The sequence below is a fragment of the Micromesistius poutassou genome (assembly GCF_964030765.1).
Source record: "Micromesistius poutassou genome assembly, chromosome: 2".
NCBI lineage: Eukaryota > Metazoa > Chordata > Actinopteri > Gadiformes > Gadidae > Micromesistius > Micromesistius poutassou.
This window is the reverse complement of record NC_140272.1, coordinates 12916062-12941481: the sequence shown is the minus strand read 5'-3', so window position 1 is coordinate 12941481 and position 25420 is coordinate 12916062. Positions and strand designations below refer to the sequence as shown.

Genomic DNA, 25420 nt, shown 5'->3' with positions numbered 1-25420 from the left:
TTGCTAGGCAACTAATCCATTGACACAAAACACCAGCTTGGATGTTGAGACCACGGAGGTCAATAATTAGCTAGTTATCTGGCCAAGAGTCCATTTGTTCTCATTGAACTGGAAATATAACATAAGCACTCATGTGAACTGGGAGCTTCCACCACAGTATTAATGCACATCTCACAATACTCTATTAGACATGCCTTAACATTTTCAAATTCTACAATGTAGCCCGCCCTGTAGGATAACTGACAGCATGAATAAATGTGCTTAAATAAGATTTTCCGCTAGGGTTAAAGAACATAAAGTGTAGAGGCCACCAACAGTACCGCCTTGTACATTTAGTTAATAGTCCATTTCAAATAACACCCTGAAATCTATTTTAGATAATTTTATTGATAACCGAGCATAGTGAATTTTGTATACAAAATACCTGAGCAATATATGAAATTGATGTGGTGCTTAAATCAAACAGTGGTAAATAAATAAATAGTGGTAGTTGATAAATGTAGGGAATCACTTTTTATGTTAATTTAGAATTACATTTTTTAGAATAGATCAATTTTGTTTCGTCACCGAACAGTGCCACATGTTCAATCACGGTCTTACAACAGCCCTCATGCGTGTCTCGAGTGTATACATTGTGTTGTGTGGGGATGAGCAGATGTCCTGTACGGTGTATTCTGTGTATTCATTGTGTTCTGTGACTTTTACATGCTCCAGTCCCTCACGGCTCCATGTCATTGTCATTCTGCAGTGTCTTCATAGCCAGGCCCCATAAGGTGACACTGGAGATTAACTGACCCTCCCCTGCCCTGTAGGAGCCGCTAGCGGCCTTAGTGGACGCTGTGAGCGGACTGTGACTGCCTATTGGATGGAGGTACGCCCTCCCTACTATACCGCCACCCTCCTCCATCGCCACCACGCCGCCTTCCACATAGGGGCCATAGAGGGCCTCCTGGGGCAAGGCATGTTTGGCCAGCTTAAGGTGGTCTGCGCCGGGGGGCGGCGGTGGACACTTCTCCGTGTGGCTGGAGGCGAGGAGGTGGTGCGGGACGAGCGAGCGCAGCTCAGGGAGGCAAGTGGAGGTGGAAGCGGAGTGGAGGTGCCCGCTGGGAGATGGAGTCCCTACGTCTCTGGATTGATGCGGAGACGAGGACTTGCCTCCCCCCGCGTGGGGCATCAGGCTGGAGAATGGCCGACCCGCGGAAGACGGAGACGCTGGGGGTTTGGACAGCACACTGCCGGATCCGCCGGAGGTACAGGGCCGCTCCGGGGTTTCGGATTCGGGGCTGGTCTCTTGGGCCCCCTTGCAGTGCATGCGGCTGTGTCTTCTCACCAGGGCAGAGCGGGTGAAACTCTTGCCGCACGCATCGCAAACATAGGGTCTCTCCCCAGTGTGGGACCGCATGTGGCGCCGCAGGTCCCCCGAGCCGATGAAAGACTTCCCTACACAGACATGTACCCTCGTTTAAGTGTAATTCCGGCGAAAATTTAACCCAGGGTCTTTTGTACACACATCAAATAAGCCCTCCAGAACCTTTTTTCGTTGATAATCAAGTATAAGAGTTTAACCAGCGCAATGTTTGGTTTCCATGTTATTTGCTAGGGGCAGCGTGGAACGCTTCCAAATCGGCATTTTTAACCACTCATATAGCTCAAAAAAGCACCAAACCTCTGCAGTAGCATGATTAGGGTCCCTACACATAAAACAAAGCATCACAAATATAATAGAGACGCAAACAAATTTAAAACAGCAAGTATCAAGAGGGGAGATTGTTAAGTTAAATTTGTTGGCGCCTCTATTATATTGGTTACTGTAGCCGATAATCGACTTGTGTGGACTTCCTGGAAACATGGACCTACAGGTAAAGCACAGACTATGTGCTTCATGCTACTGCAGAGGTTTGGTGCTATTTTGAGCTATATTAGTGGTTAGAAAATGCCAATTTGGAAGCGTTCCATGGTGCCCCTAGCCTAACATGGAAGCCAATAACATGGAAGTCAAACATTGCGCCGGTTAAACTCTTATACTCGATTATCAACAAAAAAAGGCTCTGGAGGGCTTATCTGATGTGTGTACATGCCAAAAAAAAGACCCTGGGTTCAACTTTCGCCAGAATTACACTTTAACATTTTAAGGAACATTGGGAATAGTACATTGAAACATTATTTGTAAACATCCAGCAAACGCTAGTAGATGGATCCATTTGTACACCACTTACAACAGACAAAAATCCCAGAGGTAGTGTAGAACATAAGTGAAGTGGGAGTATTGACGTAGGTATTTCTCCGTTGTCACTCATCCGTGAGAGGACTGAATGTGCGAGAGTGCTACCAGTAACTACCAGTGTTCAACAGTGCATGCACGGGAGGGCCAACCTCTTGAGGACCCCCCCAACCAGCGGTACCATAATAACGGCAACAATGACATTAACCTATAATTAAATACATTAATTATATTAGTATATGAATTAACGAATAGTAAGCTGTGGAGAACTTTAGTCCGGCTCTGCATAGCGATTCCTCTTAAGACACCAAAACTCAGGTTATTGTATTTAGTATTAGGTATATATCTTTTTTGAATATATAATTTGTTCAAATCTTGTTTCCTACATTCATAATACTGCAAATGCAAGGGAATTCATCAGTGGGCCATAGGCTAAATCACTATGGTGTTACCTTATCTACAGACAGTAGTGTTTCTATCCGGCAAAGCTGGGTTTAGATGGCGGTTCTGCTGACCTTCGTTCCCAGAACCACAGGCATCCTCCTCGCAGACATCTTGTGTCTTTTTTTATCTCGCACAGACTCTATGACCTTTCCAAACGTGAAGACAGGAAGCTCCTTACCGCAGGTGTCACAGTGGTGCGTTTTGTCCCCAGCGTGGCGCACCTTGTGCTTCAGCAGCTTCCTCTGCATGTTGAAAGACTTTCCACACTGGTCACAGGTGAACGTCTTGTCTGTGGTGTGGGTCTTTTTGTGGTCTTTGAGATTGCTGAAGTTGCTGAAACCTGGTTAAGAAAGCAAAGAAAATCTCACCGAGGTAAAACTACAGTCAGGCTTGTGTTGCCTTTGTCGATTTCGATTTGGTTTGGTTTTGTAAATACAGCAGCGATCTCAAATATTTTGTGGCAAGTAAAATTACTATTGGTAAAAAAAACTTGTATAAAGTATTGAGTGTTATAGTTTTGAGCTATGTGTCTAAGAAGAAGATTTGTGTTTGAATTAAAATGCTTAAAAAAAAGACGTGACCTACCTCTCCCACATATATCGCACAGGTGTGGCTTCTGGCCGGTGTGGACCACAATATGTCGCTGGACATCTCCTGCTGCCGCAAAGCTGTGTTGCAGGAGTCAGAGGTTTAATTATTATGCATCATTGACGATCCTTAACAATGCACCAATGCAACCTCTTATCAGCCCACATGTCAGTTAGCCTACCTCTTCCCGCATAGCTCACAAATGTACGGCTTTTCTCCAGAGTGCCGGCGCAAGTGTGTCTGTAGGTTTCCAGCCTGGATTTAAAGGGGAAAGGAGAGCAATAGTCTGTGTTTTGGAAGAGTTCCACATGGAATGTAAACAAATACTTAACAACACAGTGAAGAATGCAGTGTCGGGTTACCTGTGAAAAGTTTTTGCTGCAAATGTTACACTGAAAGGGCTTTTCACCTGGAGAGGAAAAATGTGTAGTAAATAACTCTTTAACACTTCTGCCATTTGTGTTTTTCCATTTTCCATCTATGGTAACATTATGTAGACCTCATTGTATTGTGCGTGTAGTACACATACACAATACATTGATTTCAACATAGTGTAAAAAATAATTGCAGTATAAAAAACAATACATTGATTTAAAAATACTATGTGAAAATCAATGTATTGTGTATGCCGTATAAATACCGGTATGAGAGCGTTTGTGAAGCTCCAGGTTGCTCGGGTGTTTGAAGATCTTTCCACATACGGTGCAGCAGTACTGCTTGTGTCCCGTCTGCTTCAGGAGATCCGAGGACTTCTTTGGGTCGTCTTCCTCGTGGTCCACAGGGCGGGGACTGGGTAGCTGGGTCTCGGGCACGGCCTCCTGAAGCTCCTCTGTGTCCCGTGATGGGCCATCTGTGGAAGGAACTTCCGGCTCTTGGCTCTGAGTGGGAGGCTCCTCCTGGTGGATCTCTCTACTGGGAAAGCACAGCACTGGCTCGCTGAGCGACTCAGCATACATCTCTTCCAAGGCCTTCTGAGACCGCAGGTAGTTGTACTTCTTCAGGTACAGGGTCTTCTTGGGGCGCACCAACTTGTTGAGCGAAGAGTCTTCCGATTCAGGGACTGAACTGGGGGCTGCAGCCGACGGTGCCGTGGATGGTGACGATGTGTCTGTGCTATTCTTTTCCACCATCGTGGCCCCGCATGAAGGGCTTTGATGGGCCGTGCTAGCGGAGCACACAGGGGTGAGACTCTGGGTGCCTTGGCTGATCACAAGTTGACTCTGCTGTTGCTGTTCGCCCATGTCCAGCAAAGGGCTGGGGCCTTGATTTGATTCTTGGTTGTTCTGTGCTGCGCTTTCTTTAAAGTACTGCTTGCTATAGAAGTTGCGAAGTTTGTAGCCATGGACCAACTGCTTTTCCACAGGAGCCTGTGTGCTATCACAGTTTGAGCTGCTATGGCGCGCTGGAAGGTGCAGCCCTTTAGGGTCTGAGTTGTTGTTGCAGCCTGATCTTTGAGCTTCAGATGTAGGGCAGTGGAGGTCGACGTGATGGGGAAGCCCCCCTCCCAAGAGACAGTCATGTTCAGAGTTTAGGAGAGAGAATGACGTGGTATCTGCTGGTGGAGGACATGGCTTGAGGAAAGCATTGCACATGCTCAGGAGATTTGGGACCTGCAAACACTGGGCAATGTCCAGAAGAGCCTGGACATTATCCTGGTTGATGTCCAGGTGGGAGGTGTACATATAGTCCAGAACTTGTCCGATGCCACTGACATCTTGAATAACCAAGTGAAACACATCATTCTTCTGACTGGGAGAGTTTTGGAACAAGGACCTAGAAATATTAAGTTCATTATCATGATCATTATCATTTAGGTTTAAAACATGCTATCAATGTATAATATAAATAATGCAAAGGCACCTGAAATAAGAACTGAAGGCAGCCAAGACATTTTTGTGAGCTTTGAAGCAGACACCTTTGACCACAAGCATGCAGTCACAGAGCAGACCCTGGATCCTCTGCTCTTGTAGTTGCTGAAGAAGGTGAGAACTGTGACTGGACAGCGTATCCATGGTCGCTGAACTGTTGAACGACGGAGCCATCAAAACAACTAATGGATGAATGCCAACAACATTTAAAATATAATAAGAAACATTAAAAGGATAACGATAAATACTTTGTTGAATACATCGGCGTAGACGGCGTAGACAGAAACACAATATAAGATCCGGTCGGAAACCCGTTTCGGTTTGCTCAGAGACCAATCATGAAGAAATTCGAAAATGCCTCCAAAGCTTCTAGGAATTGAAATTGTGCACGGTTTCAAGTGATTTGAAACCACAATATTTATTTGGATAGGTTAGCGGAACTATACCTCATCCCCATTGAATGAAGCTACTGCAAAGCCTCATACTTGCAAAATAAATACATAAACCAATGTGTTGTCAGCTACTCACCTTTTCTTTGCTTGAGTGGTCACTTTTTTACGTACCTCACTTCCGGGTCCATCATGTAATTCGCACTATTTACATAACTGTTTGTATCTCTAATATTATTTACACGTAATATAATCGGCTAAAAAATTAAAACGACTTCTATATTATTTAAAAACACGTATCGAAGTAATTGCCAGAGCTACACTATTAAATGCGTATTTTTCACAAGCAGGAACCATCCACCTCGGAACGTTTTATCAGGCTGTGTTGTCTTACTGAGCAATAATGTGTAGCAACCGCTCCGGCCTCACTGTGATCACGTGTGTTATGGAAAGTTTTTTCCAACTGGAGTATTCTCACTACACGTCTCCCTAACTGCAGAGAACAAATGTCTGACGAACAGGGGCTTTATTCCGATTTAATATATTTGTATTCAGCAGTTGGTTGTGTTACTGCTAATGGTTAGCATCATGTCAGCGTCGGCTTGCTAACTTAAGCTTTCTTTGTTGAGACGTGGTCGATGTGATTTTATCTGCTGTTATACATTCCCTAAGGTACATTTTCTTTATTGAGTTCATTGTATTAAGGGGAGATAGTTATCAACATGGTATTTTTCACCTGCAATGCGTGTGGCGAATCGCTGAAGAAAGTCCAAGTTGAGAAACACGTGAATATGTGTAGAGGATGCGAAGTTCTCTCTTGTCTAGACTGTGGGAAAGACTTTTGGTAAGTTAAATATAAATTAAATACACTATTTTGATGTCACTAGCGTCACTGGGTGGATATTAACGTCGCCGTGCACTATGATCGTTTGCTGACATTGTGTTTGTTACAATTGGTTGACAACAGGGGCAATGACTACAGAAATCACGTAAAATGCATCACTGAAGACCAGAAGTATGGAGGGAAGGGCTTTGAGGCGAAGTCTAACAAAGGCGAAGTTAAACAGCAGCAGTGGATCCAGGTAAACGACAACGCAGATGGATGTCTTAACGACACCCACATTTTATATGTATCATACATTAAAAAAAAACTATGGCCATGCTGTTGGACAAGAATAATTCGTTCTGATCATCAAAGCTGAATTAAAAAGCATGCAAATAATAATAAATAGTGCATTTTAATTTGGTATTTTTTTATCTCCTCAAAAGAGGATTCATGATGCCATGAACAAACCAGGAGTAAGTCCAAAGATGAAGGAAATCCTCAGTCAAGTCAGTTCATATGATAACGTCCCAAGAAAGAAAGCCAAGTTTCAGGTTGGTGAAAAGTATATATTTGTATTGATATTGTATGCTGAAATCTTGTAGGAGGTAACTCAGTTTGTGTTCCTATTCCCATATGGCTGCTCATCAGAACTGGATGAAAAACAGTTTGAGAATTACCAATCCAAATCTACAGGACGAAGTCTGGGAAATCTTTTCTGCAGCTACAACCAATGTAAGGCATTGCATCCATTCAACAAACATGCTACTGGCTTTTAGTCTACTCTAAACAATCTGTATCAATGGTAAAGCGTTATTTTTATATTGAACAGACATTGTTGATTGAATTGCATAACATTGGCAGCTCTGCATATTTTTTCCTGTGACGAATACTAAGTATGTGTTCACATCCATCCATCACCTATCTGTGTCCATTTATTTGAAAGGGAGCAGAAGCCTCCAAGCTGAATACCACACCTGATGATACTCCTGCTGAGGTGAAGCTTCAGAATGGATCATTAGAGGAGCTGGCTCCTAAAGAGGAGAAGAAGAAGCTGAACAAGAGGGAGCGTAAGGAGGCCAGGCAGCAAAAGAACGGGAAGACCAAGAAGGGTGTTGAAAATGCCCCCGTCGTCGAACATGGAGAAAAGGTGAAGAAAAGAAAACACGCCTCAGAAGTAGAAGAAAATGGAGAAAATAATGGACAGAGTGATGGAGATGAGACGTCTACAAAGAGAAGGAAGAAAAGCAAGGACTGCTCTGAAGGTAAGACCATGCACATGACCATTTTGGAAAAATTGTCTCTTTGGAATTTTTTGCATCTATCTAATCTGAATGGAGACTCAAACATTGCACATCTATAAAAATGTTTCATTTTATGTAGCTCAGGAGCATTAAGACTTGCTGCAGATGAGATACAGTTTAATAACATGTTTGACTTGGCTGCAGGGGAGTTACAGTTCAATAACATGTTTTACTTGGAGTAATCTTTCTTGTTATTAAATCTTTTAAGGATTGGGTGGCCTGTCTGTCTACCTACTTACCGAGTTTTCTACACGCACTCTGCCTATGCACTAATTGCGCATGACCAGAGTCTCAAGGCTCAATGACAAGGCTTGGCAGACCTATTGCTACAGTTGGCAAGCTAGTCATGTGTTTTTGCAGGAGTTGCTTTGGAGTGAGGCGGGGAGTTTTTTCGGTTGGATGTTTTCTGACCCTAGCTTATCTTTTTTTGGCTGGTTCCTCCAAGTTGCCTACCCTAGCTTTAATATAATTTTCTCATGTTTGGATTTTTCCTAGATGACCAAGATGAAAGCCAAATGGCAGATGAGGTTGAAGAGCGAGAAGCTTCCAAAGGTAACAGATTTCATGACAGTATTTTATATCCCTTTTTATGATTTGGTATATGTATGTGAGGAAAGAGTCAGTATGTGTCAGTGTTGAGGATTTCAATTCATGTAATTTTATTTATATATTTATTCATCTATTACTTTTTATGTTTAATGTGATAACGTTTAATGTGATATTCAAATGGGTGGTAGCTGGATGCCTGGTGACCTTAGAACCTTGTATTGATGGTTGAGTTTAATGCATGTTCTCGGACTCCAGGCAAATTCAACTGGAAGGGCACAATTAAGGCTGTCATCAGACAGTCACCTGACCAAGAGCTTTCGGTGAAAAAACTCAAAAAGAAGGTGAGAAATGTTATTTCACAGACGCCATACAGTCTGTCAACGACCTAAAACCCAACAACCTCGTAACATAGCATGGAAAATATACATTTGTTAGTAGGCTCAATCTGATGCTTTGTTTATACAGGTTTTGGCAGCATACTACACTTTCAGTGGTGAGAAAAATTTCAAATCAGAGGAGCAGTTGATGGCCCTTTTCAACAAGAAGATCAAAGGAAATCCAAAGTTCAAGGTTTTGAAAGACAAAGTTAAACTTGTAAATTAATATCCACATCACTTATGCAATTCCAAAACAATCCATTTTTACATCCCTGTTTCTCCTGATCTCTATGATCTTGATGCCTTTGTTAAGCGTCTCAGAGATTAAATACTTTTAGTACGAAATTGTTGCGTGTGGTTCTTGTTATATAGGACAAATATTTAAAAACATTTTAATACATATTGACAATTGGTAATTATCCACCAGTACATGTTTTGAAATGAGAGGATTTTAAAATACCTTTAATTTATATTGTATGGCCTCATTTCTTATTACTTATTTGTCGTCAATTGGTGATCTATGTTTTTCTTACAGATGGTAATTTGATATAATTCGGCCTCATTTATTTAACTTGTGTGTCATAAATTTATTTAACTTGTGTGTCATAAATGGATGCCATCCATGTTTATATATATATAGAGCATTCTCTATAGAGGGAGAGAGGCAGAGCGAGAGAGAGAGAGAGGCAGAGCGAGAGAGAGAGAGAGAGATGTTTTAGATGCTCTATTGCGCATTCCGAGGCCCAAGGTAAGGCTGGGAAAAGGCACCTTATCTGTGGGATTGGATGTTGGATGGGGGAAAGGAAAGGGGAATAGGTGCACCTGAGGTGAATTTGACTCTCACACGGAACAGAGCTAATGCACATTCCTCGGCACCCCGAACGGGGTTCACTTGGCCAGGCACACAGAAGCTCCATAGAAGGTGGATGCCTGGTGTCAGCCTCAGGTGAGGTTATAATGCTGTCTGATTTCCCACTACTAGAATGAGCAGCCTCTCTACCCTGTATGTGTGTCTCTCTCACACACTCACGATCACACACACACACACACACTCCTACCTGCCCAGCTTTATGAAGCTCTGCTAATCCTTGCAAGTTTAACACTGATACTCATTCATCACTCTGCTTACTTGTAATAGTATATTGCATACTTGGGTATTAGTGAAACTGTTACTCAAGTTTGCTAGTATTAAAACGGGGTTTGCTGGCCCACAGTAGATGTCTAGTTTTTTTCTTTTTTGGGACTCGACTATTAAAAAAAAAAAGACTTGCTCAGTTGAAACTTGCAGACAATACAACATTGTTTATAATACATGCAATGCATGCGGTTGTGTTTATTCACTAAGGCTAGGGTTTGAAGGGGTTTTGTTTAATAACTCAAAATAAATTGCAACAAGGTTAACTATGCTAACTACGGACCAGAACAAAAAAGCATTAATAATTTATTTGAAATATAAGTTGTAAAAATAATTTGAATTACATCTAAAAGTATCTTCCTGCTAAATGTTAATATTGACAGCAATAGTAAAAAAGCAGAGGCCTTATCTATCGAGCCCTATGTCTTATATGCATTAACATTAAAGATGCATTCTGAGTAATGAGAATAGAGTATAATTACTCGCCTTTCCAGTTTAATCTACAGGTGTACTGTTGCACTTTATGAACACGTTTGATCATATTTCAGTGGCATCCTTCCGCCTATTGTTAGAAATAAATATTTATGTAGCAATTCGATATTAAGGCCTTATTTTCTTACAGCCTATTCTTTGAGGTCTGTTGGTTTGTATCATTTAAACCAGATCGCTTTCATTGACCCAAAACGTTGTTTTCATTACAGAGCCCTGATACCACCATGGTTACTATTTTCAGTAAATAATCTATAGTCTAAATGTAATGAATCATGCAAATTATGCATGAACCATTACAAGGCACACAATGTAGCAACCCGGGATGAAGTCGTTTCCAAAACGCCAAACGTTGCGTTTAACTATACGTCACCAACCAGGAAGTAGTGCAGAACCGAGGGGCTAAGCTAGAACCGTCTTTAAAAAAGGTCTCTGTATCTAGCAATTCAATAAAAAAAAGACATGCTCGACAACAGTGAACTTGCAACTTTACGAAACAGATTCAGGAGAGATGCCGAACTTCTTCTGCAAGGATCTACCTTGGATGACCATGAGGAAAAGGGTAAGTCATAAATGTTAGCTGTAACTTTTGTGTGGGTGATCAAGTGTTGAATATCAGCATTATATTGCTCTTCAGATTCAACACTGATACGCAGCAGATACCACATATATAAATGATCGATTGGTAGACATATATATATAATCCATATCCTAAACTTTTAGCAGTTACTGTTCGTAGAATTCACGATTTCAGGCTGAATATACGTAACGTTATATCTGTTGATGACACAGCACGACGCTTAGCTGGATTTTAATGCAAACAGTTTCATTCAAAAGTTATGTTTTTTTTTATTTGAAAATGAAGATAAGCGTACATATCTACATTTTGAAGCTTTTAAGGCTTCAAACAGAGGACTCTTGGTGAGCGGGTAGGATGGGCAATGGTCTAAACTCAATGCCCTGTGGAAGGGCTCCAGCAATTCTTAATTGTTTTGATTGGAGGCCGTCTCTGTCAGCACTGGGATGCAACATGATAAGACATCTACCATGTCCCGCCTTAACGGTTAATTAATATGGATAAAATAAAGAGCAAAACCGCTCACCCCTCGTTTGACTCTTGAATGATTCATGTTGCAGTGATTTTGCCAAATGGAGTCAGGTATTATGTGTGATTCTTCTTGGTCTTGGTTCTTGCATGCCCAGCAGTTTTTTCTTCTGCACATAGGAATGCGTAAGGCTGACTCTACTAGTGTCTGTTCAGGGCATGGATTTCGTACTGGACATTTCAGGGGACAGCCTTACTTGCCTTGATACTTAAACAGCTGATTTTGATACATTTAATTAACCACTAAAGTATGGCCTTCCTTAAAAGCCCTCCTTATCACAAAGATGCTGTTTCACCAGAAAAAATGTGTGACTGAGATGTTTCTCATATTCTGGAGGAAATCCAATACTTTACTGTAACATTTTTTTTGTGGATCCTTTTAACATTGTACGACTATCGAGGAAGTTTTTTGAGGTCACAGTCATAATTGACCATAGCAGGAATATATATATATATATATATATATATATTAGTTTTTATTTCATTTTAAACATGGCTTTTAATTAAGTGAGATGAGCTTGTTTATTTGATTTGTCATTTCTTCTTTTTTTTTTTTAAGTCTACACTAAAAGATGTCTGCCTACATAAAGCAATCGCAGATACACTAATATATTATATATTTCACTATCATGAAAAATACAACATGAAGGTCTACAATACAAAATTAGTATAAAAGTGCACAAGGGTTTCTGAGGGCCCTTTGGTACGAGGGGAATCTGGTTCTGAATGAGTGGAGGAGCCAAGAGGTCTTTGTGACCCCTCTTTGTCTGTGAATCATAGGGCCTTAATGGTTCATGGCCTACATGGCAGCTCTTATAGTCATATGTTCATGGTGATTTAATATACAATATGCATTTAATATACAATGGATTTATCTCTTATTTTTTTAAAGAAAAATGCTGGTATGCGATCAAACCATCATATCTGTCACTACGTTCTTTACTAATACATCAGATTCCAGTATAATTAGTAAAAATGACTTCATGGTACTGATTCTCACTAAAGAGCATTTAGTGTGTGCATGCCTGCCACAAATATAAACAATAGCCCTTTCGTCTTTTCAGTGTTCGTTGCATCCAAAAACAAAACACGGCATCACCACCCAGGTACAAAATGTTACCAAAAATACCAAATTGAAAGACGTCTTTGATGGCAGAAGTTTTAAGGAAGAAGGTTATGATGGGTTCTTCACAGAGCGGTATTGTCCATTTAAAGGCATTGTTCCCTAACTCACTCGGAAGTGGCTGAAAAGCGTAAAAAGTGTCATTGGAGAGGTGGGTTTTTTACTGCAACCTTGTGTTGCCACGGAGGTTCCCACTGGTCCTTGGTTCACACACAGGGCCCTTTCTCTGTGTAGAGTTCACATGTTCTCCCTGTATTCACGTATGTTCCTCTGGGGACTCCTACCTCTCCACGCATGCAGGATTGGGGACAAGCTTGTTAAGAGACCAAAGGATGAATATCTAAGGAACTAGGAAAGGGAGTGAAGTCAAGCATGACGTAAAGAAGAAAAAGCTTGTGTTCTTTCTCAGTTTGGGAGATGGGAATAAAACACGATCAAATAGGCTTGTGGGTGCATTCATGCAAAAAACGACTAAATGCTTGATACAAGTTATATAACGCAATTTAGGCTGCCAAATTGAAAAATGCATCTTGGACACCAAAGAGGTGACTTTTAAACAGTCTTGTTTCTTTATCTTTTAAGGTCGAAATGAAGAAGAGGCAAAACCTCTCCCACGCTTTAACAGACATTCTGTCTTTTGGATAATGGCGTCCATGGCTGTCACATACTATGTCGACTTCCTGAGCGTTCTCATGCAGAACGAAGACATCAAAAGGTGAGGATTGCAGTTTTAGTACATTCCCATTCATTCACATCAAACATTTCTATCAACAATAATTTAAACACTTATGCGCATTCATGCCATTATTATGTTAGAAACCTGTTGTAAGTGTTTTTTTCCCCTCTCCCTCTCTTTCATAGTTGGTGGTTTAATGTGGGTTTGACACTCCTTGGTGTCTGCCTTACCCTGGCTGGGTTTTGCATTGTGTACCTGGAGTGGTTTAAAGGCATCACACACTATGACCAGGAATACCCTGCCATCCCTCCCCTTACCACAGCAGCCTTCATTGCAGCATCTTGCAGGTAAAATCACCAGTTATAGGAAACATACATGAATCTGTTCTGTTCTGTAACTAGTTAAAGTAAAATGTCTCATGTCCGTAAACAGTTGGACCATAAACTTATTTTTTTAACAAATTTGTTTTTCATGAATGGATTACAATGAAATGCTTACATGTCATCATGCCTTTGACTGATCTTTCTTGCTTTACTGGAAATGGTTGCAGCAACAAAGTGCAAATATTCTGAAGCAATGTATTTTTCTGTTTTTCTTTACAGTTTGAACATAGCACTGTGGCCAGTCTGGTCGTTCTTCACACCGCTCATCCTGTTCACTCAGTTCATGGGCATAGTGATGCTCATCTCTCTACTTGGCTAAGATAATAACCAGGGAGATTTCTGAAAGGAAACTGTACAAAATCAAAAAAAGTTCTGAGTAGAGTTCTGTAAAATGTACTCAATAACTTAAAATCCACTCCATTTGTTTCAGAGCCTTTTAATGTCAGTCCAGAGACTGACTTTTGTGATTTGTGATTTTATTGATGTATATTTGTACCAGAGCTGTGCAGAGAGGTTATAAATCCAAAGCTAAAACCAAACGAGTACATGGTATGCCAAAGAAGGTGTCAGAAAAAAAGATTTGAGACTTTTCTATCTTTGAGGTTATGCATAGCACTCGAGAAGAGAGCAGAGACTGAGAAGAAAAGATATAGATAGGTATATAATTGATTGATTTCTGAAATGCTCTAATGCATCACATTTGTTAAAAATAATCACCACCTGCTCTGCTGCAGAATAACGCAATGAAAATATTTTTAATACATTGATTTTAAATAACAAAACACCAAATAAGCAGTTGGTTTAAAAAAAAAAATGCTAATTATTTATTTAAGTAGCATATAAATCTCCCACAAAAGCAAACAGTGTTTGAATGGATAGAAAATGTTCTTGCTACAACTCAATTGCAGTTTGACTAATTTAACCTACACTTGAACTATTGCTTAACCACCTATTGAACTATTTGATATTGAAGAGGGACTTTGCCATTAGATTATAATGTTCCTTTGTTGTGTATAAATACTCCATTTGACTACATGTGTCATAGTTTTTGTTGAAACGTTACATTGATTAATAATGATCGGATTTGCCATTTGTGTGGGAAATGTCATTGAGTTCTACAAGATTGATTAACGTTTACGTTTTTTATAGAATCATTTGTTTGACCTGTCTAACTTAAGTTTTATTTTGTGCTTGTTTTTACAAAGTTTGAATAATGACCGCATACAATATTTGTGTAACTTTTTACTTTAACCTTTTTTATTTATTATTTGATTAAATGTATTTAATTTTAACCAATGGATTTGGCCAACAATGTATCGTGACAGTTTCTACATTCAACTATCATTGATATCATTATGGGTGAATATGACACACACTCTTACTTAGTTGTATTTGACATGGATTTGATCCTGATCCCTGATGGGATCATAAAATGCTTGTCAGGTAAAACTAAGTAAGAGTTTGTGACTTGGTGGAGCATACAGTGACTTGGTTGAAAATGGTAGAAAACGCTTTCAATATAACAGATTCAACTTGTAGGCCTGCATAAGGAGATGACATGAGGATGAGGGAAAAATATAGAACCACTTTCAGTTTTCTCAATTATAAATAAACAGGCCAGTGACCGGACTAGGGTTTGTCACCCCATTTAGCAAATGAGACAATCGCCACATATTTTGTTGAAGCTGAACTGCTAGGTCCTATAACCAGATACCTTGTAGCATGACAATTATGGATCAGACTAATGTCCTCAATCTATTGTTCAACAGCAAAAGCAACATCCTATGCTGACACTACTTAGGTGGTGCCCATAGACCTTATGGTAGCGCCATTAGACTACATGTTGAACCTTCTTACAGTCTATCTACGGTTGAGCCTCACTTTGGTTGGCCCATACATCCAGGAGGCCCTTCTTACATACAGAAAGACAAATTACAGGGACAAATTCAATTGCTAATGGTGATGTCACAAAAAACTTCCAATCCAATCAACCTGTTTATTGGATGATCAAACCCTTGTTAGGATGCTTTGATCGCGGGAGGATAGGTCTGTAACTATTGTAATGGTCATGCAAACACGAATTGATTGACAAATCGATACTATGCGGATGGTCTGGCAATTAATGGAAAACATCAGTGTCACAAAGACAAGTAGCCTACAAACGTTTAATCATCTTTGAATATTTCTGAATCCATTGTTGTCTTTTTCCTCGTACTCAACCATGACAAGCAAGACCTTACAAATAAAGGTTTTCTTCATAGCATGCGGCATGTGTCTTTATTAAGACGGATCCATGGAGGGCGACCTATATTTAAGGGGTCAAATTCAAAATTATACTCGTTAAGTTCTACTAAATGTATAATTGTACGACTTCAATCGCAAATTATTTAATAATTCAATTGTTTACCTATTTATTTTTTATTTGTGTTTACCGACCCCAAAATGTGTTATAGCTCCTTAATCCAAAGGCCCAAAGCATTTTTTAAAGCTCTGGGATCTCATGTAAGGATCTGGAATCGGGTGGACGGAGCTTTCCTTGTTGCAAGATTTTCAAAAACCCCAATTTGATTTGTGGTTAACTTAATTGGTTAGTAAGGAGCGTTCGTCTTTATCAGGTTCAAACAAATAAGACCTGTTCCATTGCATTGCATTGATGCGCACCTTTCGACCGGCCACCAACTCACACCTGTAAGGAGTCTCACCTTTCTCCAAGTAATTTCTCCTTGTGGTGGGCCTGACACCCGATATCCACACTGAACGGTCTTCAACAGAGATTTAAAAGGACGGTGGTCGCGTTTCCATTAGACTGAATGGCAAATATCTGAACAGAATTAACTCGTTTTTATTCGGAATAATCCGGCGTTCTATGCATGTTTTTTTTTTATCAACTGTTGGCAAGGAAAACAGATGGGTGTTTAAAGAGAGGATCTTTGATAACATCTCACATTTTGTATTTTCTTCGAATCGGATAGTCCTAATTTGAAGAGGTAAAGTGATTCAAATATGAAAACAACAAGTGCATCCATTCTATGGCTGGACATTGAATCTATGTGTGACCACTGAACCGGCACATGAAGATTGAATGAGCGTGTTTGGCACGGCGGCTGTGGCTCTGAATCCTCACATTGTAACAGCGCGTTACGCACTCGGCCTCCCCTGGACGCACTTATAGCGCACAGGATCGTCTCTGCTCTTCTCTCGGGACTGACGGTGTCGTACTATTTTGCCCACCATGGTGGAACACAGTGGCCTGGATATCATGTGTTTGAACAAGTATTGCAATAGTTCGTCCTCGTCATCCAGCTCCGAGCACGAGAAGAAGACATTCACCAAGATCAAGCTCAACTTGTCGGCGGACTATCCGAGGAAGAGCTCGGAGATCCTCAGTGGCCAGTATGGCACCAACGTGCTACTGATCGGGTTGGCGCTGATGCTGGCCATTGCCCACCATGGACCCTCTGTTACGGAGGAGAACCTGTTGTCGTTCATCACATGCCTTATGATTATCCAGTTGATGTGGATGATGTGGTACATCTGGATCAGGGACAGGAAGAGCGAGCTACAGACGGAGAAAGATGTGCACGCCACGACCTGCTGGATAAGAGGTAAGTCTAAATGTTTAAGGTGAGTACACTTATAAACAGAAAAATGCCATTCATATATAGGCCTACATATTTTCAAAATATTTCATTGTGATTACTTGAGGAAACTCTAGTGAAACCACTTCTAACTATGATGGTTGTTTGCTGATAGGTGGTCTGACTCTTCTTGCACTGCTATCATTGATCATGGACGCGTTCCGTATTGGTCATTACGTGGGCTTCAATTCCTGTGTGTCGCATGTGCTTGGAGTCTACCCTGTTGTCCATGCAACCCACACAATAGCACAGGTAGGCATACGTTTAATGACAACTCTTTTTAACTATACTTTGTTGATTTAAAGTATGTCTGCCATTTCTTTGCGGGAAAATGTCATGTGATTTGTTGAGATGTCACATTTTTTTCTCATCAATTATTTCCTTATTTCTATCTACGTTAAAGATATTCAGCATTTCATGTTGGACTTACTTATAGGCCTCATTCATCTAAATAATTGTTGCGTTCATGTCTTTTGGGTTTTGTGCTTAAGGTGCATTTTCTATGGTTCCACATCAAGGATGTCATCAAGAACTTTGAAACATTTGAGAGGTAAGCGCAAAGTGTTATTTCAGAAACCTGAAAGAAATGTAAACTCAAAGTCCCATGTTTACCCTGTTTAACATAATACTATAAATTCAATTGGACCTTTCCATTCACATATTCATCCCCTAAATCTATACATTCTCTTTAGATTCGGTGTAATCCACGCCGTATTCACCAACCTGCTCCTGTGGTGCAACGGAGTGATGTCAGAAGCGGAACACTTCCTGGACAACCACAAGAGAAGACTGTATGCACTAGGCTATGGAAACCTCACCATCGGTAAGGGCCAAGGGGTCGATTGCTGGCTTGTACCTCCAAGGAAAATACAATAGTCCACTTGAGTACTCACCTCAATGGATACACGAACGGGGAGAGAGGGGAGGGTTACGGCAGAGGAGGGGAGGCGGGTCAGACATCCCCAACAGGTCTTGTTTGTGTTGAGCACCTCTCTATTAGGTTTCAAGAGGGACACAGCAACCCTTTCCCCACACCCCAACCTCCGCTACCCTCCTCCCTCGACTCCCTCCCCCCTCTCCCCCCCCTCCCGCTTGACCTCAGACGGCTTTGTCTCAGGAAAGCTACTCCCAAGGGTGCTGCAATTACAGTAACTGATACATCTAAGCCAAGGGTTGGGGGATTCGACTGCTGCTCCTCATATCCGGCTGACTGTGAGGCTGGCTGCACTCGGGCTGTTGTTCCATTTTTAATTAAAGAGTGCAGGAGCATGGTGGTGGCTTCTCTTCCCTTCGGGGTCAGAAGGGTTGGGGGTGGTTGTTTTAGATATAGAAGATGCAGTGGAATACAGCAGTTTCACTCTAGTGCGTGTGCTGCAGTGGTCACAAAAAGCTGTTCTTGGGTATACACTTTCGTTAATGGCTGGCCTCCAACATAGCCAGCCTCCAAAACATCAGGGAATTAGTGTATTCATGTATTAATGTATGAATGAGTATTATTAACTTATGAAGAAATAGAAAAAGGTGTGATAGGTCCTGTTAACAAGTCAGCCCTGTTAGTTCCTTTTCTTGCTAACAAGACAAATACAAATGTTGATATACAGTATATATTTTATTAGGAAGTGATTCAACCACTCAAGTCATTGTTTTATGCTCAGAACTCTTTGTCTGTAGTCTTTAACAGTTATGTACGATATCCTACGGTATGACAAACTTACTACCTGGGTGTATAAAGAACAATAATAAAAAATTGGGCAGTCTTTTCCAAATATCAATAACCTTGTATGGTCACATTTTTTTAACAAAAGTTTATATAATAATAATTTTGTATAAGAATAAGTATGATTATATAAAAGGATGTTTAGGATTTAGTTGGCACAACTTTGAGTTGTGTCAACTAATGTTGGAGTTTTGTAAGGCTGGACTTTTTTGGATTTTGCTGGAGCTGTTTCTCTGCCATCTAACTGTATTTGTTTCTCCATTTGTGTTGCAGTTCACTCAGAGCCTAACTGTAACTGCACCACCAGCGCTTGCTCCATGTTCTCCAACAGCCTCTACTATCTGTATCCCTTCAACATCGAGTATCACATCTTTGTCTCCGCCATGCTCTATGTCATGTGGAAGAACATCGGAAGGGTGATCGACCTCACCTCCAACCGCAAGAGGTCGGCTACCAAGAACCAGGGTCTGATCCTCGGCCCCATCCTGGGTCTGGTGGCCTTGGCCAGCACCATCGGAGTGCTGGTGGTCTACGTGATCCACGTGGAGGAATCCCTGCAGATGCGCCAGTCGGCCATCTCCATGTTCTACTGTTACGGTATAATCATGCTGGTTTTCATGTGTTCTGCCGGAGCCTCGGGTCTGCTCATCTACCGCACCGACCACATGCCGACTGACACCTCTGAGAACCCGTCCAGGCAGCTAGACACGGAGCTCCTGTTTGGATCCTCTGTGGGCTCCTGGCTGATGTCCTGGTGCAGTGTGGTGGCAGTGCTGGGCTCCACCAGCAGCCCGCCGTACCGCTGGACCAACCTCATCTACTCTCTCTTCATCATCTTGGAGAAGTGCGTCCAGAACCTGTTCATCATCGAGTCCCTGTACCGCCATCGAGATGACAGGGAGGATCCAGATTTACCAGCCACGCCCAAGATCTTCTCTGTGACATCATCCCTTGCACCGCCGTATAACGGCATCCTCAACAGAGCGTATGAGACGCCAGAAAGGGACTGTGTGACCATGGACAGTGAGCAGGTGGAAAGTGGACAGGTGTACAGAAGTCCAAGGAAGCCTTCCAAGGTGCCCCTGACCGAGGGGACAGTGGTGGAACCGCCGTGCACCAAGAGGCAGATCCTGAAGAACATTGCTATATTCCTTTTGATGTGCAATATCTCGGTAAGGTTTTCTGACATGCTCACAGTGTTGCAGCAATTGAGTCATTGCAGTGTATGCATGTTAAATCTAATTGCATGGTTGTGAAACAATACATGTCCACATAGGAAAAGGAGAAAAACATACAATAAGGATTTGTTTTATAAAAGGTTCACCAAAGTTTGGTTTAAGTTATTAACCGTTTGACCGTTCTCTCTCTAAGCTATGGATCCTTCCCGCCTTTGGCTGCCGACCACAGTACGACAACGGACTGGAGCAGGAGGCCTTCGGCTTCAGCATATGGACCACAGTTCTCAATTTTGCCGTTCCCATGAACCTTTTCTACCGCATGCACTCAGTGGCTTCCCTCTTCGAGGTGTTCCGCAGGGCTTGATGGATCCCATGGAGAACTGACAATGATGGACCACATGCACCGGACATCCCACCATCTGCGGGATAGCAGAAAGAAGCTCCTCACAGCACTGGTCCACGGCTGTGGCGGCGCTCCGAGGGCATTACTGAACGGATGTGACAGAAAGCCATGGGGACCCACAACATACATTCTTTGGAGGGGTTTGATAGGCCAATCAATCGTTATTAGCAATGTGTTTTCTAAAGAATTGCCTTGTGTTCACGACGAAACAATATGAGGAACTGGATTGACAAAACAACCCTTTGGTGTGTCCTAGTATAAGAAAACCATTCCAAACATTTGCACTCAATGGCTTTCGTCCAGCAAACAGGTGCCACGAAAGATACATACATGACATGTCAGCCATTGGATATGCTGGAACTAGTCCACCAAACAATCCACTGAGACACCTCTTAGTTCCACTTCCCTGAATAGAGAGGTGTGCTGTACTTTGTGAAGTAAATCATGCAGCGAAACATATGTTAATTTCTTTCACTTATTCTCTTTGCATTTTAAATGTTTAAAAATTTGCATATCTTAAATGGATAATGTTCTCATCTGTTGCCAGCATATTATCTAAAGTACTCTCAAGTAATCAAATGCTACTACTACACTATAGATCTTGCTATGCACCCTCTTTGTTATATTCATAATGAGTTGGATAATCGTTCTCAGACCTGTACTTATGGAGTATGGACTTCTCAAGTGATTACATGTTGCCAAAATTGCCGGTCTTTATTTTCCTTTTTTTTTTCTCCTATTGCGCCTCATCAAAACATTTTCCCTTTGCCCAGAAAGACCACAGTCTAACTGCCCTAAAGGTTCCCTTCTCCATATGGCTTACTGATAATACTCATTTAGTGAATAGGGAATTAACCATTTAATAGGTGTATGACATACGGTGTCTAATAGACTGTAAGACTGTAATCAATTTGCTTCATTACCAAATTATGGGAACTAAGTGAATGGCAGATTAGGAGGGTTAATAGACTGTTGTATGCACATTACTGAAAAGACTGTTGAAGACAAATGGCACTTTGTCAGTTTACATCTATAACATAAAATTTGATAAAAGGATCCTATTCTGTGAACATTAAATAAATTTGGTAACAATAGTTGCATAGATGTACTATACAATTGTATTTTGAATCAATGTGTTATTATGAGTTAATTTGATATTATTACATTTCTCAACCAGGTGCTATTTACTTTTTTTTATCTTCCCAGTATTTGCCAACTTGTGGTCAATGCTTTTGTTAGTTACTCAATGCAATAGTATAACATTTATGTATATACTGCCATACAGATCAAAAATCATAATTAAAACACTGTGACAAGATCGTTATGAAATTCTAATGAAGGTGGTGCTAAAATGAGTTCATTTATTTTCTACTCACAAATGTATTTAAATATACATATTGCAACAAAATAAAGTAAAAACGAGTTTACTTTTGCATCAAAGGTGTATTTTAGATTTTAAAAATACATTGCATCGAAATATTCCATCGGAGACTGTCCAAAGCATATTGATATGCTATCAACTCTGTTAGCTGTTTCTGGTGTTGCAGAAACCACATGATGGCGCTAGGGTGTTATTTAGTAAGAGTGGTCTGAGCCGCTCTTCCACCATTATCATCTTGCCAACCGTAGAATTGTTCTTAAGAAACCATATTGGTAAGCATCGCACATGGTCAGATAAGATAATAAATGGTGGGTATCGAATCAATGTCTGCATGGATTAGCCTTTCTTTGGATAAAGTAATTGTATAGTAGATGGGTTGGTAGAAAGATAGTAAATTAGAATGTAAATTGCAAACAATTAGTCTACCTTTAGATTTTTTCATTAAATATAAATATTTATATTATATGAAAGATATCCTTAATTTGAGTATCGTCTTTATTTAATGGCATGCATATTCTTCCTTTATTATTCTTGCTTTGTACTTTCTCTTCTAATGCTGTACCTCTGCTATGTTATTCTTATTTAATGAACACACATTAATAGCATTAAAGGCTACTATAAGCAATAGGCCTACACTCTTAACTTTTCAAGATTAACATCCGAATAATACAACTCCTTCCTAAACCCTGAAATGAACACACCCGAGAGGATCTGGCACAAGGTGCTCCCGGATTACTGGGACGGAATGTCAAACCGATTTGACAGGCGTTTTGGAAATTTCTAAAAATATCTATGACGTCAGAAAAGCGGAACCATGCAGATGTTGCGACGTGCGTAAAGTACGCACTTGGGTTGTAAGGTGAATTCCCTGACAGCACAAGATGTTGCCGCGATGTCCCGCAGTAATCTCTTCTGATGCCGTGCGCCGAAGAAGTTGGAACCAGCCTTGCATTAAAAAAGAGTTCGAGAAAGTACCGCACGATGCATAGCAAAAGTTTTATATTACGGTTCTAAACTGTTTTGCGAGGGTAACCTCCGCCCCCGCCCACAGGCAGTCATAGCCTCCTCGAACCATGGATTGCATTATGTTTCCCGGAGAATATATCCAAGCGTTCCCTCGGTTTCAGCACCTTGGAGAGCACCCTCATATAACACTCGATGGGAGTGCCCGCCCTTTATTCATTTATTTCTAAAACTCTGCTTTAGATACTCCGGCTACAGCAATAACGATGGATCGACAAGGATTTGCGCTTTAATGCATTGTGCAAGTGCTTTGGCGTTGTGACATTACACCTTGAAATGAAAGGTCTGCGTAAATTCCTAAGGAAGGCATGTGCATGTGTCTGTCGTGCGCTGATGGAGCTGTGTGCTCTTGGCTCTAGGGAGGGACTCCCCTCCGCCTCCCTCACTCGCAGAGAGATCACCAACTCCACAGCTCGGATTTACATATCCTGCGCGGGGTGGATCAGAGAGCACTCCACTGGCGATGCTGCACCATGATGCCCATCGCGCACCACAAGCCCCTCCGCGCACCGAGTGCGTCGTTCAGCTCAGACGCAACGTTCACCGACAAGTCGTTACTTCCCTCTATGTTCCCGTCCAATTCAGGACCGCGTCCGGTGAGGATGATAGCGCTACAACGCGGTGGACATTGCAGTGAGACGCCTGGCACTGCGCTCATCCACGGCGCGCATGGAGCACTGGATTGCAGTTACACTTGAACGACAAATGGATGATATGGATAACCCCGGGAAGTACCTTCCGTCAGTGCACGAGGGTGACCCCGGGGCAGCACCTCTCGGAGAGACGATGTGGAACGTCACCGAAACGAAGGTAACATCCCACGGCCGAAAGGAGTTACTCTCCCGGACAGTGACGGGTTGCTTGCTTGCACTGCTGATCCTGTGGACCCTGTTGGGCAACATTATGGTTTGCTCCGCGGTGCTGCGTTTTCGCCACCTTCGGACCAAAGTCACCAATATTTTCATCGTGTCCTTGGCGTTATCGGATTTATTTGTGGCGGTGCTCGTGATGCCGTGGAAGGCCGTGGCCGAGGTGGCAGGGTATTGGCCTTTTGGTACTTTCTGTAACGTGTGGGTAGCGTTTGACATTATGTGCTCCACGGCGTCAATCCTTAACCTCTGCATCATCAGCGTGGATAGATACTGGGCCATCTCGAGTCCCTTCCGATACGAGAGGAAAATGACCCAGCGAGTGGCCTTCGTGATGATCAGCGTCACGTGGACGTTGTCTGTCATCATTTCATTCATACCCGTCCAACTTAACTGGCACAAAGCCAGCGAGGACGAAACGACCGGGACGCATAGCAACTCTTCCGCTGTTGAGCCAAAAGAGGAGAACTGCGATTCGAGTCTTAACAGAGAATACGCGATATCGTCGTCCTTGATCAGTTTCTACATCCCCGTGGCGATCATGATTGTGACTTACACCCGAATTTACCGGATCGCCCAGATCCAGATCCGGAGGATCGCGTCCCTGGAGCGGGCTGCCGAGCACGCACAGAGCTGCAGGAGCAATAGGTTAGAGTGCCAACACCACAACACCTTGAAAACATCCATTAAAAGGGAAACCAAAGTACTAAAAACCCTGTCCGTGATCATGGGTGTCTTCGTGTGCTGCTGGCTGCCCTTCTTTATCCTCAACTGCATGGTCCCCTTCTGCGAGAAGCCCACCGCAGAGCACCCGAGCCCGGGGCTGCCGTGCGTCAGCGAGACCACCTTCGATGTGTTCGTGTGGTTCGGGTGGACCAACTCCTCGCTCAACCCCATCATTTACGCGTTCAACGCAGAGTTCAGGAAGGCTTTCGCGAGTCTCCTGGGCTGTCGCAACTTCTGCTCCAACACGCCAGTAGAAACTGTTAATATTAGCAACGAGCTGGTCTCATACAACCAGGACACCCTGACCCACAAGGAAATAGTGAACGCGTACGTGAATATGATTCCAAACGTGGTGGAATGCATTGACCACGAGGAGACGTTCGACCGAATATCACAGCTTTCCCATAATAACGAAATCGCCACTGACTCGGTTTGCGACCTGGACGACTGTGAGGCAGATATCAGTCTTGATAGAATGTCATCGTTTACACCTAATGGGATACACTGATTCCAACTGCAAAATCATCCCGCGCGTAAAAGGATGTATCGCTTCGTGTTTAAGATGTATTGATGTTATCCCATACAAAAAAGTGATGTAATAGGTATTCAATAACATAACACGTGGAGTTCTGTGTTCATTTGTCAAATGGTTGTGGCTGCCACATATTTGGAGCACTTCAAAAGGGGGAAACAAATGCTTGAGCTGGGAGGGTGTTTTTCCAGTTTAGTTTCATTCTACTTTCCACGTTGAATGGAAATGTTTGTAAAGTTTTGCTGCTCAATAACCTACCCGCCCTTTCCATGAGTAACACAACCTTAAAGTGAAAATGCAGTCGTTCCAAAGCCTTATAGATGGCCTTGCTTGGGTGAGCACACTATGTGTAGTCTTGTGTAGTTGAAACGACACGATGCCAAAATGCAGTATTAGTATACATTTGTGTTGCGTTCAACCTCTCTGTATGCTGTATTGGGTGCCAACATGTGTGCCCCAGGTTTAATGCAGTGAACCAC

General features: G+C 42.0%; 5 protein-coding genes across 6 annotated transcripts; 4 read left to right on the top strand and 1 right to left on the bottom strand.

Moving 5' to 3' along the window:
- Window positions 1-393: 393 nt before the first annotated feature.
- On the bottom strand, window positions 394-5398 carry zbtb49 (zinc finger and BTB domain containing 49). 2 transcript variants are annotated; one of them, XM_084463744.1, is made up of 8 exons: window positions 5370-5398; window positions 5114-5275; window positions 3894-5026; window positions 3616-3662; window positions 3435-3508; window positions 3251-3333; window positions 2844-3005; window positions 394-1440 (listed from the first exon to the last, which is right to left on the bottom strand). In XM_084463744.1, exons 1-8 carry the CDS (start codon window positions 5381-5383, stop codon window positions 719-721), a joined length of 2397 nt encoding a protein of 798 aa, XP_084319870.1. In that variant the 5' UTR covers window positions 5384-5398; the 3' UTR covers window positions 394-718. The 2 variants fall into 2 exon arrangements, with proteins under 2 accessions (XP_084319870.1, XP_084319869.1); XM_084463743.1 differs by having other exon boundaries at window positions 5114-5398.
- A 553-nt stretch (window positions 5399-5951) lies between these two features.
- lyar (Ly1 antibody reactive homolog (mouse)) lies at window positions 5952-8879 on the top strand. Its single transcript, XM_084464701.1, has 8 exons — window positions 5952-6354; window positions 6478-6592; window positions 6780-6887; window positions 6985-7068; window positions 7280-7598; window positions 8133-8189; window positions 8442-8527; window positions 8652-8879. The coding sequence occupies exons 1-8, from the start codon at window positions 6233-6235 to the stop codon at window positions 8787-8789; spliced, it is 1029 nt and encodes a 342-aa protein (XP_084320827.1). The 5' UTR covers window positions 5952-6232; the 3' UTR covers window positions 8790-8879.
- Window positions 8880-10600: 1721 nt separating this feature from the next.
- tmem128 (transmembrane protein 128) lies at window positions 10601-14766 on the top strand. Its single transcript, XM_084464141.1, has 4 exons — window positions 10601-10749; window positions 12998-13130; window positions 13277-13438; window positions 13694-14766. Exons 1-4 carry the CDS (start codon window positions 10650-10652, stop codon window positions 13791-13793), a joined length of 495 nt encoding a protein of 164 aa, XP_084320267.1. The 5' UTR covers window positions 10601-10649; the 3' UTR covers window positions 13794-14766.
- Window positions 14767-16706: 1940 nt separating this feature from the next.
- otop1 (otopetrin 1) lies at window positions 16707-20371 on the top strand (the record flags this gene model as incomplete). Its single annotated transcript, XM_084463427.1, has 6 exons — window positions 16707-17079; window positions 17228-17364; window positions 17604-17662; window positions 17805-17935; window positions 19103-20001; window positions 20201-20371. 6 exons carry the CDS (start codon window positions 16707-16709, stop codon window positions 20369-20371), a joined length of 1770 nt encoding a protein of 589 aa, XP_084319553.1.
- A 3157-nt stretch (window positions 20372-23528) lies between these two features.
- On the top strand, window positions 23529-24917 carry drd5a (dopamine receptor D5a; the record flags this gene model as incomplete). Its single annotated transcript, XM_084464446.1, has 1 exon — window positions 23529-24917. The coding sequence occupies one exon, from the start codon at window positions 23529-23531 to the stop codon at window positions 24915-24917; it is 1389 nt and encodes a 462-aa protein (XP_084320572.1).
- Between the last annotated feature and the right edge of the window lie 503 nt (window positions 24918-25420).

Excerpts from the sequence above, each read along its gene's own strand:
- zbtb49 (XM_084463743.1), bottom strand. The coding sequence starts at position 5,295 with ATGGCTCCGTCGTTCAACAGTTCAGCGACCATGGATACGCTGTCCAGT. Across the intron at positions 3,509-3,615 it reads GCAGCAAAAACTTTTCACAG|GCTGGAAACCTACAGACACA; the intron begins GTAACCCGACAC and ends CTTTAAATCCAG. Across the intron at positions 3,334-3,434 it reads TGTGAGCTATGCGGGAAGAG|CTTTGCGGCAGCAGGAGATG; the intron begins GTAGGCTAACTG and ends CCTGCAACACAG.
- lyar (XM_084464701.1), top strand. The coding sequence starts at position 6,233 with ATGGTATTTTTCACCTGCAATGCGTGTGGCGAATCGCTGAAGAAAGTC. Across the intron at positions 7,069-7,279 it reads TTTCTGCAGCTACAACCAAT|GGAGCAGAAGCCTCCAAGCT; the intron begins GTAAGGCATTGC and ends TTTATTTGAAAG. Across the intron at positions 7,599-8,132 it reads AAGCAAGGACTGCTCTGAAG|ATGACCAAGATGAAAGCCAA; the intron begins GTAAGACCATGC and ends GATTTTTCCTAG.
- tmem128 (XM_084464141.1), top strand. The coding sequence starts at position 10,650 with ATGCTCGACAACAGTGAACTTGCAACTTTACGAAACAGATTCAGGAGA. Across the intron at positions 13,131-13,276 it reads CAGAACGAAGACATCAAAAG|TTGGTGGTTTAATGTGGGTT; the intron begins GTGAGGATTGCA and ends TCTCTTTCATAG. Across the intron at positions 13,439-13,693 it reads TTCATTGCAGCATCTTGCAG|TTTGAACATAGCACTGTGGC; the intron begins GTAAAATCACCA and ends TTTTCTTTACAG.